The following is a 13,148-nucleotide window of genomic DNA, read 5'->3' as shown; positions in this document are numbered from 1 at the left end:
GTTCAAGTTGTACTTAAATGTTTTTACTTTTTTAGACATCAAATTTCACAAACAAGCAGCAGTTGGTTTTAGAACAATTCCTTATTTTTACTTAGGTTGTATGAAATGCAATTAGGAGAAAATACTTTGGAACACAAACCTACAGATTAAATTAGGGACATAGATAAACGCTGCAGACATCAGTAGTTTATTGTTTGTTTAGTCCAAACACATTCAAAATGGAAACTCAAAGAATACTTTTCCACCTGAAACAATTAAACTAGGTTCTACTAGCATATAATGCTTAACACATTACAGCAATAAAGATGGTAATCCATTGTCTTCTATACCTACTAAAGCCAAGATGGTAAAGCCAATTTGGTTGCAATAGTGTCATAAGGATAGAATATTACCATCAAAAAAAAAAAAAAAAAAAAAATCAGCAAATAACAGTAATGGTCAATGAATATTTTTACTCTGATTCACTGAAAAGGGGACAAAATGTTAAAAGTCCACAGTACTGCAGGTGAACAATCACCATGTAAACTTCTCCATGTGATGTTTTAATGTTTTATTCATGGTATGTAAAGACTGAAGCTGAATGGCTCTTTAATTTTCTATTACACTTAACATTTGTCATTACTTTTGGTGCCAGAACACAGTTTTCATGGGTGGCAGGGCAATATCTTAGATTGGAAATTATATATATATTTAAAATGGGAAGGAAAGAAAGAAAAGAGTAGAGGAAAAATATGCTATAAAAAACAACAAAACAAAACACTGACAATAAACCACTTATTTAAAAGTAGTTTGAATAAAGGCTTCAAAACTCAAAAGTAATTTTCTGGTAAGAACTTCAAGTACTATACATCAGAAAGTGTAAAAGTGTTCAAACAGGAAAAAAATCTTTAAGCCCCCCAAAATGGAAACTATGAGAAATCTGTGTCCCCAAAATATATGCAATAGTGCAAGACTTTTCCCCAAACATGGAAGACCTCATTCAAGGAGGAAAAAGGACAAATTTAATTTCACTTATATTGCCCAGTACATGAAAAACAAAATATGTGCATCATTTGCTAGTTTACTAAATAGCAAACAGTTTCATAATTCAGATCCAGTTTGCTACTATGTCAAGTGCATTTTTTTGTTTTTACTAAGAATGGAGAAGTCTTCCATGCTAACAAGCAGCTTTAAGTGGTCACACTTAATTTACCTCACTCCTAGCCTGAAACATCAGAAACTGTTATGTACCGAATGCTCCAAGCATAAAATTGGATATCCTTTGCCATACTTGCGGTTTACTGGAACTTGCTATAAAGACAGACAACAATCCAGCAGCTACAAACTTTGCTCACAGAATTGTTTAGAGATTTATGTAAAAATAAAAGATGTCGTCCCAGACTTAAATTCAGAGCCACTCGGGTGCTGACATCAGTTCAAGAATTGTGCAAAATGAATGACAGTTCCCTGCCCCCCAAATAGAAAATGCAAACACTTAGGAGCTGCTGTTCTTCTCTCTGAAAATTGCAGTATCCTCACTTCAGGTTTACTTGCCGTTTATGGAATCTGACTGCTTTAAAAAGGTCATAAAAAATGTACATCAAGTTGACTGACTTTTCCAAGCACCTCTCAAGTGATACGCTTCAACGTTCACATTCATGCTAAGAGAAAAGTCAACAAGAGACTTACTCAAATAACTGACTTCCTCCTCCTTCCCTCTCCCTCCCGAACACACAAGACTCCCTCCCACAGAGAACACAAAGTTGTTAACTGAAGAACAAAGTAAATAATATGCTAGTCAATTTTACTGATTTTAAAGATACTGCAATTTTTATACACTTCAATGATTTTTCAACATTTTGCAGCTGTTTGGCTTTGCAGCACAGCAATTCATACACTATACTGTACAAAATTACCAGCAAGACTGGAATGATGTATTAATAGAAGGCACCATCATGCTTATTACATTACCAGAGAACAAAAATACAGTAAAGACAATTTTCACTGTACACAGCTTAAAGAAAGGAAAAAGGGAGGAGGAGTGTGTTGAGCAGCCAGCCATCCCTGTACTGAAGAGGGGCAGGTAGAAAAATCTTAGATATGGAGCTACTAAATCTGGTCTAATATTCAAGACCATAGCATTTGAAGTTCTGATTTTTGTTATTTAGTTCATAACTAAATGATTCCCTTCTGGAATATACTTGTAGTCTTGTTAAGGTTTATGTGTACACACGCTGGTCACAGCAAGCAGATAAAATGCCCTCATCATTTCACAAACTATTCTCTACTGGAAAAAAAGATGAAAGATTTTTTTCCCCCTGTTGCCTCCTGTTGCAGATGTCAATGTTAATGAGTTCAGAGTACCCATTAGTGCATTCTGATGAGTGCATAACAAGTTTCTGTTGGGTTGTATTTTGGGGGGGAGCCAAGAAAAAAGGCAAGATTCTCCAATTGCACAAATTGCACTATTTGTGTTTCCAACATTAATAGGCAGAAACAGTAACACTTAAACAAAATGTGCAGCAGAGGATTTTTTTTTTTTTTTGACTCAAAGGACCTGAATTCAGTTGGGCATGTCCTTTTAAGTTCATTTTGTTGTAGATAGTTTAAGATATGGTCATTTCTCAGTCCTTAATTCTCCAAGTCTAGATTTATAAATTAACAATGTGAATCCTGTTGTGAAATTGGGGAAATAATGTCCACCTCAATTTAACTGATAACCAAAAGATGCTTTTCACATCAAAGAAATGATCAAAAAGGCTGTGTCACATTCCAAAGCCAAAAAAAATTAACAAGAATGCAAACACGATGAATAATGTACCACTGCCAAGACTTTGCCAACAGTGGAGCTTCAGCGACGCTGTCCTGTGAAGCGGCCTTCCATCTGCCCGGTTCCTCTTCCAGAGCCCAGTTTCTGTGCCATGCCACCTCTCGGAGGAGGTCCTCTTCCATCCCGGTCACGCATCATTCCACCACCCACAATGCCACGTGGACCACCAGGACCTCGATCATTGCGCCTAATATCCCTGCGATCATCACCACCACCTCTGGTTTCTCGCTCTCTTGCAGCTCTTGTTTTTTTCTCTTCCACATTTAAACGTACTTCACCTCGGAACATAATTGGCTTTAAAAGGAGAGAAAAAGATTTACACAGGCAGGTTAGAGTTAACTGTCATGTATTCCTTTACTTACCTAAGTAAGAAAATCCTGACAAAAAACTTCCAGGAAATTTTTAATATACAATCTGTTCGAACCTTCTTCACCAGAGCAAATAATGCAATTTAAAATAATCCACACCTCAAACTGGACTGTCATTAAGTAATTAATTGTGTGGTAAAAAAATAATAATAATAAAAAATAATCCACACCTCAAACTTTAAACTACTAACACATCTTTATTCTTTGCATAAATACCATTTCTGATAAACTATTTTAGCTTCACCATTAAGAAAACATCTTCCATGGCTTTAAAATGCACCTAATCAGTATTACATACGGAATAATAAAGTCTTGAACTATGTATTATACCCTTTCAGTCACTTACTTTTGCAATTAAGATTCTCTGAACTGGTTCAGAGTCATCAAAAACCACAAAACCAAAGTTTGGAAGCTTTCCCCCAACACCCTTGGTATTGATGCGAAGTTCCACAACGTTTCCAAAACCTGTGAAAATATATACTATTACACACCAAGGGTTAAGTATTTTTTTTCACACTTTTAAATTTTTATTATGTTAATCACCATACATCATTAGTTTTTGATGTAGTGTTCCATGATTCATTGTTTGCATATAACACCCAGTGCTCCATTCAACACGTGCCCTCTTTAATACCCATCACCAGGCTAACCCATCCCCCTCCCCCTTCCCCTCTAGAACCCTGTTTGTTTCTCAGAGTCCATAGTCTCTCATGCATGGTTTGTCTCCCCCTCCGATTTCCCCCCCTTCATTTTTCCCTTCCTACTATCTTCGTTTAAACATATAATGTATTATTTGTTTCAGAGGTACAGGTCTGTGATTCATCAGTCTTACACAGTTCACAGCGCTCACCATAGCACATACCCTCCCCAATGTCTATCAGGTAGCCACCCGATCCCTCCCACCCCCCACCACTCCAGCAACCCTCAGTTTGTTTCCTGCGGTTAAGATTTCCTCCTATCAGTGAGGTCATATGATATATATTTTAACAGAATACTTTGTAGCTTTAATTGTTGAGGAGAAGTAACCTTAATCTACTTGAACCAATTCAAAACAAATGTTACAAGCTGCTACATCCAGTGACAACCAAGGTACATTCACTCATACAAGTCATTCACACAAAGATGCCAATAGCCTGGCCGCTTGGTTTGTTACCCTTCTGAATCAGTCCTCTCCAAAGGAAAGTTGTATGCAAGGTTTTACAAAAACAATGATATTTTCTATTTCTGACTTATATTTTCCAAAAGCATCCCATCCCCAAATTTAAGGCTGAATCAGCTCTTTCTTTTACCCTCTCCAACTAGGCCAGTCAACACTAAGTACAGTCATGGGGAAACATCTAATAGAACCTTCTACTCCCTTCTGATCAATTAAAGTGATTGGTACCTGGAGACCTACAGTTTATAGAGAAAAGTTTTTCTAAAAAGTTCTAACTCCATTATGAGAAAAGCTCTATTCCCCCCTGCTTAATTTTCCAATAAAGCAAAATAAACTACTCACTCATGAAGAACTCTTTCAGTTCATTTTCATCAATATCATGTGGCAAGTTACCAACAAAAAGTTGATGACTGTCTGGATAGCGAATTATTCTACGGTTGTCAGATTCGTTCTGTTCAATATCTCCTCGGCCTGAGAAAAGGAATAGGACAGATATTAAAGTTTATAATGTCACATAATAACTAAGCTCAAAGCAATGAATGTACAATAGATATTCTTGTTTTAGTTTAATAAGAGAGTGAACTCCTTGAACAGAGGTGGAAGTGCCTATTATTAGTAGGTTAGTTAAAAAACAACATGACACAAAGTGTAAAGTGAGGGTATTGACTAGACCGCTAAAGTACCTTCTTCTAGATCTACTGGTCTGATTATATGAAAGTCCAACATTAGTACAAATGTTCCTCCTTAACCAAACTCTTGCCATCACCCAGAAACCAAACAAATTTCAGATATTGTTTAGTATTTTGAAGTTTGCAAATTAATCTTTGGTTGTATGAAATTATAGCCAAATCAGTAAATTTAATAGTAATAATATCTTATTTTAGGTAGCCTGTACTGATCCTCCCAATAACACAAAGAACACAGTGAGGCATATTAAGGAAGGCATCACATAAGAAAAGTTTGTGTAATAACTAAATGGCATAAGAGAAGCTCATATTTTAAGGGTCTCACTGAAGACCATAAACTCAAGCAGTAGCAAAGCTAGGACAAACCCCAGTTCCCATGACTTCTGGTTTAGTAACACATCACTTTATTTTACTTTTGTGGGAAAAATTACGTATGCTATTAATAGATACTATCTCCCATCTCCTCCCAAAAGCAATCTAAACATACTTATAGAATTCAAATAGAGGTGCTACATATATTAGCTAACAATGGAAACAAGTCAAAAATCATGGCAACTTACTTAATACCTAAGACAATCAAAATAAGAAGAATCAGGGTGTGCTTACTGTTTATCTGTGAAGAGATAAGAGTGCTAAGTAAGAGAGTAGGTTATTGGCAGCTCGGTTTTGAATTCTTAGAACCAGTGACAATAACCAAATAAAATCTGTCTCAAAATTTTTACACCTTCAAAATACATGTCTCCATCGCATGGCATCTAATCCTCCCCTACAAGTCAGTTGTTCTGCCCCAGACTGTACTTTAGCAAGTTACTTAAACCTTTAAGAAATTTTGTATTGAAAGGAACTGTATATAAAGCACATTATAGTATTTTTTTTTAAAGATTTTATTTATTTATTTGAGAGAGAGAGAATGAGAGAGAGCGAGTACATGAGAGGGGGGAGGGTCAGAGGGAGAAGCAGACTCCCTGCCGAGCAGGGAGCCCGATGCGGGACTCGATCCAGGGACTCCAGGATCATGACCTGAGCCGAAGGCGGTCGCTTAACCAACTGAGCCACCCAGGCGCCCTCACATTATAGTATTTTAAGTTCAGTCTTTTCCAACTTTCCAAGTACTAAATGCGAAAGGCCACAGAGGCGGCTGACTCACCTGGTCTTGGTCCTCTAGGAGGGAAACCAGGTCGTTCTCTAGGTCGTTGTTCACGCACACGAGGTGGCTGAGACTGAACTTCTGGTTTAGCTTCAACTCTTGGCTAAAATACAAGGGAAAAAACACATTATAAAGAAACTCATTCCATAGGAGACAAAACAACTAAAGCAACTACCAGCAAGTCACCAGCACACAAAATGGTAATTTTAAGTTTAGAATATTTTTAACATAGTGTCCTATGTATGTGAAGAATAAATTTTTATAAAGATATTCTGTACCAATCTAGGACTGTAGGGTAGGTTTGTTTTCCCATTCAAGGATACATAACTCAAAATAAGCTGCTTTTTACAACCACATTTTTTCAATAAATTTCCACAGAGACAGCATTAAAGGTACTGCTACAAAAGTCACAAAAATGCAAGATGAGCCACTCCATGTAAATGCATATGCAAAATAGCCATCTTTATTTTAGACAAAATTATGACACATACTTTCTAATTATCTAGCTGCCCTTCAAATGTAAGTGCTTAGCCAGTATCTTCTAAACCCCGCCACATAAATAAATCTTAGAACAATGGATAGTTCAAAATATACAATTCAGCTTACTCTAGCAACTAAAAAATCCTACCTTTAAGTTAAAATTAAATAAACAAGACAGTAACATGTATAAAACACCTCAGAATCAAGGAGTCCTTTAGCTCCCTATTGTTCTTCCTTATGGAAAAGGTAGGCAACTATTTAAGGACTGATCCCAACAATTTTCTTTAACTGCACCTTGGGGCAGGGGCAGAGGCAGGCAAGGAGTAATAGGACATTTTAAGAGGACTTCCAAAAATTTCTGCCAACTGCTGAATTACACACATATAATTAACTATTTTACAACAAAATAACATCTGCATCTTCTTTTACCTTTTCCTCAATACAGTGGCATTTTCAGTATTCCCATACTCTTCGGCCATCTATTGCCCAAATACTTATGGTCCAAGGAAGAGACAAAATACACTTTCAAAGAATGCTGAAAACACTCAGCAGGATATGAACAAAATGTTCTCAAAGTCAGAAAACTAGTGATTTCAGCCTGTCTTCATGTCTGATCATCTCTGAGGACCTCAGTCCAGCCAGTGTCTCAAACTCTTTCGTCATTTATATGACTGGAATATCATAACTTACAAGGACAAATTTTGATATGAAGAGTTATGTTTCTTCCAAAAATGACAATTTACTTTAAAGGATTTCACCCACCGTAATCAAAAGGCATATTAATTCCTATCCTAGCAGTTTTTAACAGATGTCTCTTTCCAAGTTGTTTTTCCATGAAGATTTCCCATTTCCCTCAAGATCAAGTTGCTTCCCATGTTCTAAAACTTTGCTAAGTTAAAAAAATAATTTTTTTAACTCTCTCCAGTTTTCTCAATTACTTATATGTATTTATTCCTCTAAGGACTGTATCTTATCTTAATTCATTTCTGTAACACCCAAAAACCAAGCACAGTGATGTTAGGCATAGATGTTCAGTAACTCTTGGTTCATTTAAAATTAAATTACATTTTTAGTTCTTTAACATGTTCTGTGCCTGACAAGGGATCCTATGTTATAACCCTGGGAACATTGCTATTTGTATTTGGAGTTTAACACTATATGGTAATTTGACCCGAAACGTGATGCCTAAAAAGGACATTTACAAATTTCACTACATTAAGGGGGCCTAAAAGCACCAACTTACTTCAGTATGAACATAAAACAGAATTAAAGAATAGATGTACCCTAACAAAGTTTGATGAAGCTAGTGTGTTTAGGAAATTAATAAAAATAGCAAATGTATGTAGCTTTTAACCTAAAAATTTCAGAAAAACCTTAGACACATTGAATCCAAAGGATATCAAAGAAATTAAGAGGTGTCCTCACTGACCTAATTTAAATTTTTTTCAAAACTGATTACCAAAACAAAAATAACGGCAAGTAGCAAAACAGAAAAATTCATTATCCTTTAAGGATTTAAAATTAAAAACAAACAATTTCCAATGTCTTTCAAATAATTCATACAGTGATTTAGCAACCTGACTTTCAGAAGGTATTTGAGGATGCTAATGCAAAAAAAAAAAAAAAGAGAACAAGATCTAACAATATTCCTTTCAATAACTGATTAATTTATGTCAACTAAGCCAGCTGTGCATTTATAGTTCTTCAGGCTCAATTTCATGATTAGAACTATTTCCTCCAACAAAATAAAATGTCTAACATCTCACATACTACACTTTAGAGCCCTACAAATTAATCCCATGCAACCACAAAGTGTGCTCAGATGACAAATTCCACAAAAGAAAGTCAAACAGAATATGAAATAAAAATGGAACCATCAAATCAAACCAATGACAGCAGGTAAAACCACAGTAAGTTCTTTAACTGAACATAAGCTACTTAGATAATCTAGTCAATTTCCAGACAAAACCTTTTCACCAAGAAATTAACTTACCTACTTCTAAGTTAATTCCTACCAATACACTAAATTAAATTTAATTCTCCTTTTATTAAACTATGCTAAAAGTGTTAAGGCAATGGATATACTACACCAAAGTAATTAAATTGAAGGATTTATTAAATCAAATGGAAAAATCATGAATCCATTCTAAATATAGCCTAAAAAGATCAGAAAGGTTTTTTGTTGTTTTTTTTTTAAGTCTTATTTATTTAAGTGAGCTCTACACCCAATGTTGGGCTGGAACTCACAACCCCAAGATCAAGAGTTGGATGCTCTACCGACTGAGCCAGTCAGGCGCCCCAGAAAGTTAAGGCTTAAACTGTACATGTTTAAATATGTCTTAATAAGGGTATGGGTTAGAAAATACAATCTAATCTCCTACAATTAAAAAAGAAAAATAACCTCACAACTAAAAAAAAAAATTTTCCCCTGCGCAAAAGGATAGGATTTAATGTAATTCAGACATGCCTTAAATATAGTACTCTTCTTTGATGTAAATGGAGATACATTCCCCTCCAAAGGGATAAAGAAACCTATAGGTTTAAATGAATCACAAAGGGACTCTGGTGTCTAACTGCATGAATTCAAAGCCAAGCCATATGCTATTTATACAGCTGTCTGATCTTAGGTTGAGGTACTCTAGGCCTCAATTTACTCATCTGTGAAACAGGAATAGTAACAGTAACCACCCTTACAGGGTGACTGTGAGGATTAGATGAGAATGAATATAAAGTACTTTGCACAATGCCTGGCAATACTAAAGGCATAATAAGCATTAGCTATTTTAACTTTTAACTAGCAGTAAGAATAAAATATAGCCAACACTCAGAAGATGAAGTAACAATCCAAAGGACTCCAAATGCAAATCTGATAAATCAAGCATTTCAAAAGAAAATTCAGACGTCACTCATCAGGTCTTCAGAAGGGTTGAAAAGCACAACCAATACTTGACAAATTAATTTTCTTCACTAAAACAGAATTCTGGTTTGGATCTGACATTATTCAACATTTCCTGAACGTTAGCTGAAAAAACAGGTATCTTGAGGCTATGTATTCTATTATGTAGCTGACTACATGTACCAACACCATAAAGACTGTCTAATGATTACTACTTTTTTGAAACCTCAAAGTTTCACTGTTTAGAGCATATAAGAGGCATATACAAAAATAATTGTATATGCACTAACCATTTTAAATGTAAATTTTTTAGTGGAATAAAGTTTGATTCAAAATGTAGAAAAAAGAATTGAATACCTTTTAAATGCACTATAAATTTAGTTATATTTTTAGTTAATTCTAAACTATATCTAATAAACCATTAGGTAGCCAGTGTCTTATTTTCAATGTTTTTGAAAGCTCTGAAATGGGTAAGATGACAAACAGATGAAAAGCAGAATACTGGAATGATCAGTTAAGTGAACACTACAGTCATAAGTTGGTACAGGCTTCAATTAAACAGAGTGAACCACTTACAGACTGAGAGCTTAGGCAGTGTATTTTTAGAAGCTGTTTTTTTTTTTTTTTTAAAAACAGTGATTTTTATAATGCCATATTACTTTGTGCCTTTCCTTAAAATATTTTTGCTAAATAAATTTTAAAACTTTAAAAGGAACATTTTTTTGTTATTTTAAGAAGCCTTTTAAATGACTCTATCTATCCATCTATCTATCAATCAAACCAACTTAATGTGTATTTCACACCCAAACCCCAAATACCACCTATGCAGATGATAGAGATTTGGCATTTAAAGTGGGTGCACTGACATTTAATACAATTTTTTTGTATATTTAATCCATAATTTCTGATTGACTCATTTAAAGAAGTATAAAAAAGATAAGCAATTGGCAATGTAACAAGGATACAATCCAATGTGTTCACAGATTGGTTACCTGTGAGACTGGTGCTTTAACATGGGGTGGAATTCCAGAGGAAGAAACAGTACCACTAGGAGGCAGGTTTTTACTGGTCACTGAAGCCCAGGAGAAAGCCTGCAGGAAATGCAACAAACCTAGACTACTAATCATGGAAAACCACCAACATTCCTATAGGGAAACTTCCAAATATATATTTTCTTTTCATTTCTAAACTATTGTTCTATATTGGAGGACTCCTCAAAAGAAAGGCACACACACACATGCCAGTCTATGTGCCAGCTTTCAAAATCTCATTATGCAAGATTATTTGTTTCGTCTGAACTACTAAATAAATCCACAAGCAAGTTCCTCTTTGCTCTAAGGAGATGAGCAATGGCAAACAAAACCGCTAACTACACATGCTAGAAAAAAAAGAACCTAATAGAACCAATTTCTTTCCCCTTTTGGGGGAAGATAAGGTGTGTGATGGTGTTGAGGGGAAGGATAGGAAAGAAGAGAGTACTCACTGGAAACTTTAACAGACATTCACAAATTGAACAAGGAATCTCCTCTCACTACTCATATATACTTCAACCTTCTACTTTACAGAAAGATAAAAGATGTTTTAGGTAGGCTTAAATGATACACTATGGGTGTCACTTATCTTTCCAAGATAGTTTAATTGGTGTATAAGGAAATTGCTCCCATTTTAACCAGAAATAACGGTATCTCTTCTTTTAATAGGCCAACTTGTTTAAGTTGGGAAATTTCATGACTCCAGTTGCATCCGTGCATAGAGGACTTATACAGAATGGAAGAGCAACTCTCAGCTTTATACATGGACTCAAATAATTTCATGTAAGAGACTAAACACTGCATACAGACAAGGATTAATCCTAAGTTTCACTCTTAGGGGTATTTGGGGAGGAGGGGGAGTGTGAATACAAAGAAATTTCCTCAGGATTGCAAAAACCCCACAGCTTTCATTTCCATAAAAAAGCATAATTTACTATATTAAACCATTTAACATAATAGAACAAAGGTCATGCTTCATCAATGGCACCAAATGTGGAAGTGTGCTTTTACAGGCCTAAAGAGTTCCTCTGATCTAACCTTTGGTGGTTCCTGTGGCAGAGAAACAGGTTCAGCGGGAGGAGGAGAAGTAGACTTCTCCTCTAACTCCTCTAAGTTCTTCTCCTCCACTTGCGGCTTTAGTTCTTCAGTCTTTGTTTCAGATTCTGGCTCAGGTTCAGGTTCATGAGAGGATTCTTCCAAAGGCTCCTCTATGCCATTACTATAATAAAATATTTTGTTCATTTTTCAGTATGAGTGAAATGATCAGTTCTAATAAAACAAAATGTAATATCTCTCTAATCTAATGGGCATAACTAGTAATAAGTTGTTTTGAAGCAGAAGTCCAATAAGAACTAGAAGGCAGAAGGAGTAACAGTCTTAAGCAGCATTTCTTTAACCCCATCATTTTTAAATGGAATACTAAATTACTAAAAATGTTTACTTCAATACTACCTATAAACAAACCACATATTTATAAAAATAAAATAAAATGCTCTCTGTGTTGTCCCAACTATTCTGCATTATCAGTAAGTAAACACTGTTTTGGGCAAAACCATGTTCAATTTTTTATGTAAATAAAACAACTCCAAATTTCTTGCATATATATATAATATATACAAATATATATTTTTTATATATATATTTGAGCACTATACATAGTGCTCCAATACTGGCCTGACAGGTACCTTTATCAAAAATTTACTTCTAACAGTAATCCCAGGAACAAAAACCACCTAGCAACTACATTACAGCTTAGACCAAATCTGGCCTTGCAAACACTATTCTTACGCCACAGGGTGAGCTTCATAGTAACCACTATCAGCATTTTCTTGCACAGGTTCTGGAGATGGTTGCCTTTCTTCTTGTTCCTCTTCTACCTCATCTTCTGATTCTGACAATACAGAACACACATTTCTTTTTTAAGAGACTCAACAAACAATTTCATATGCATATTTTAAATGTTTAAGGAAGTGATAGGATAGTTTTAAAAATTGACCTTTATCGGGCGCCCGGGTGGCTCAGTTGGTTGAGGGACTGCCTTCGGCTCAGATCATGATCCTGGAGTCCCGGGTTGGAGTCCCACATTGGGCTCCCTGCTCAGCAGGGAGTCTGCTTCTCCCTCTGACCCTCCCCCCTCTCATGTGCTGTCTCTCTCTCTCTCTCATTCTCTCTCAAATAAATAAAATCTTTTAAATAAATAAATAAATAAAAATTGACCTTTATCTTACAAAGGCATTCAAATGTAGTATTCCCTGTTCTCTTAACAACTGAAAAGCAAGCAAGATGAAGTTTGGTATTTATTTTTATTTTTTAAAGATTTTACTTATTTGGGGGCGCCTGGGTGGCTCAGTTGGTTAAGCGACTGCCTTCGGCTCAGGTCATAATCCTGGAGTCCCGGGATCGAGTCCTGCATCGGGCTCCCTGCTCGGCGGGGAGTCTGCTTCTCCCTCTGACCCTCCCCCCTCTCATGCTCTCTGTCTCTCATTCTCTCTCTTGCAAATAAATAAAATCTTTAAAAAAAAAAAAAAGATTTTACTTATTTGTCAGAGAGAGAAAGAGAGCATGCAAGAGAGTA

The 13,148-nt window shown here is 35.6% G+C and overlaps 1 protein-coding gene across 2 annotated transcripts in view; it reads right to left on the bottom strand.

Moving 5' to 3' along the window:
- Positions 1-166: 166 nt before the first annotated feature.
- Positions 167-13,148, bottom strand: part of G3BP2 (G3BP stress granule assembly factor 2) — a 34,353-nt gene continuing 21,371 nt past the window's right edge. The window contains exons 6-12 of one of the 2 annotated variants that reach the window (XM_006740292.3): positions 12,362-12,464; positions 11,612-11,792; positions 10,535-10,633; positions 6,167-6,269; positions 4,676-4,804; positions 3,524-3,642; positions 167-3,103 (exon numbers count right to left, since the gene is read on the bottom strand). In XM_006740292.3, the coding sequence (XP_006740355.1) occupies positions 2,831-3,103; positions 3,524-3,642; positions 4,676-4,804; positions 6,167-6,269; positions 10,535-10,633; positions 11,612-11,792; positions 12,362-12,464 (1,007 nt within the window). In that variant the 3' untranslated portion in view covers positions 167-2,830. The remainder of the gene's footprint in view (positions 3,104-3,523; positions 3,643-4,675; positions 4,805-6,166; positions 6,270-10,534; positions 10,634-11,611; positions 11,793-12,361; positions 12,465-13,148) is intronic. The other variant, XM_006740293.3, reaches the window with a different exon arrangement.

This window comes from Leptonychotes weddellii, chromosome 2 (assembly GCF_054177405.1).
Source record: "Leptonychotes weddellii isolate Sample4059 chromosome 2, ASM5417740v2, whole genome shotgun sequence".
NCBI lineage: Eukaryota > Metazoa > Chordata > Mammalia > Carnivora > Phocidae > Leptonychotes > Leptonychotes weddellii.
The sequence above is the reverse complement of the archived record's forward strand: the minus strand, read 5'-3'. Positions and strand labels throughout refer to the sequence as shown.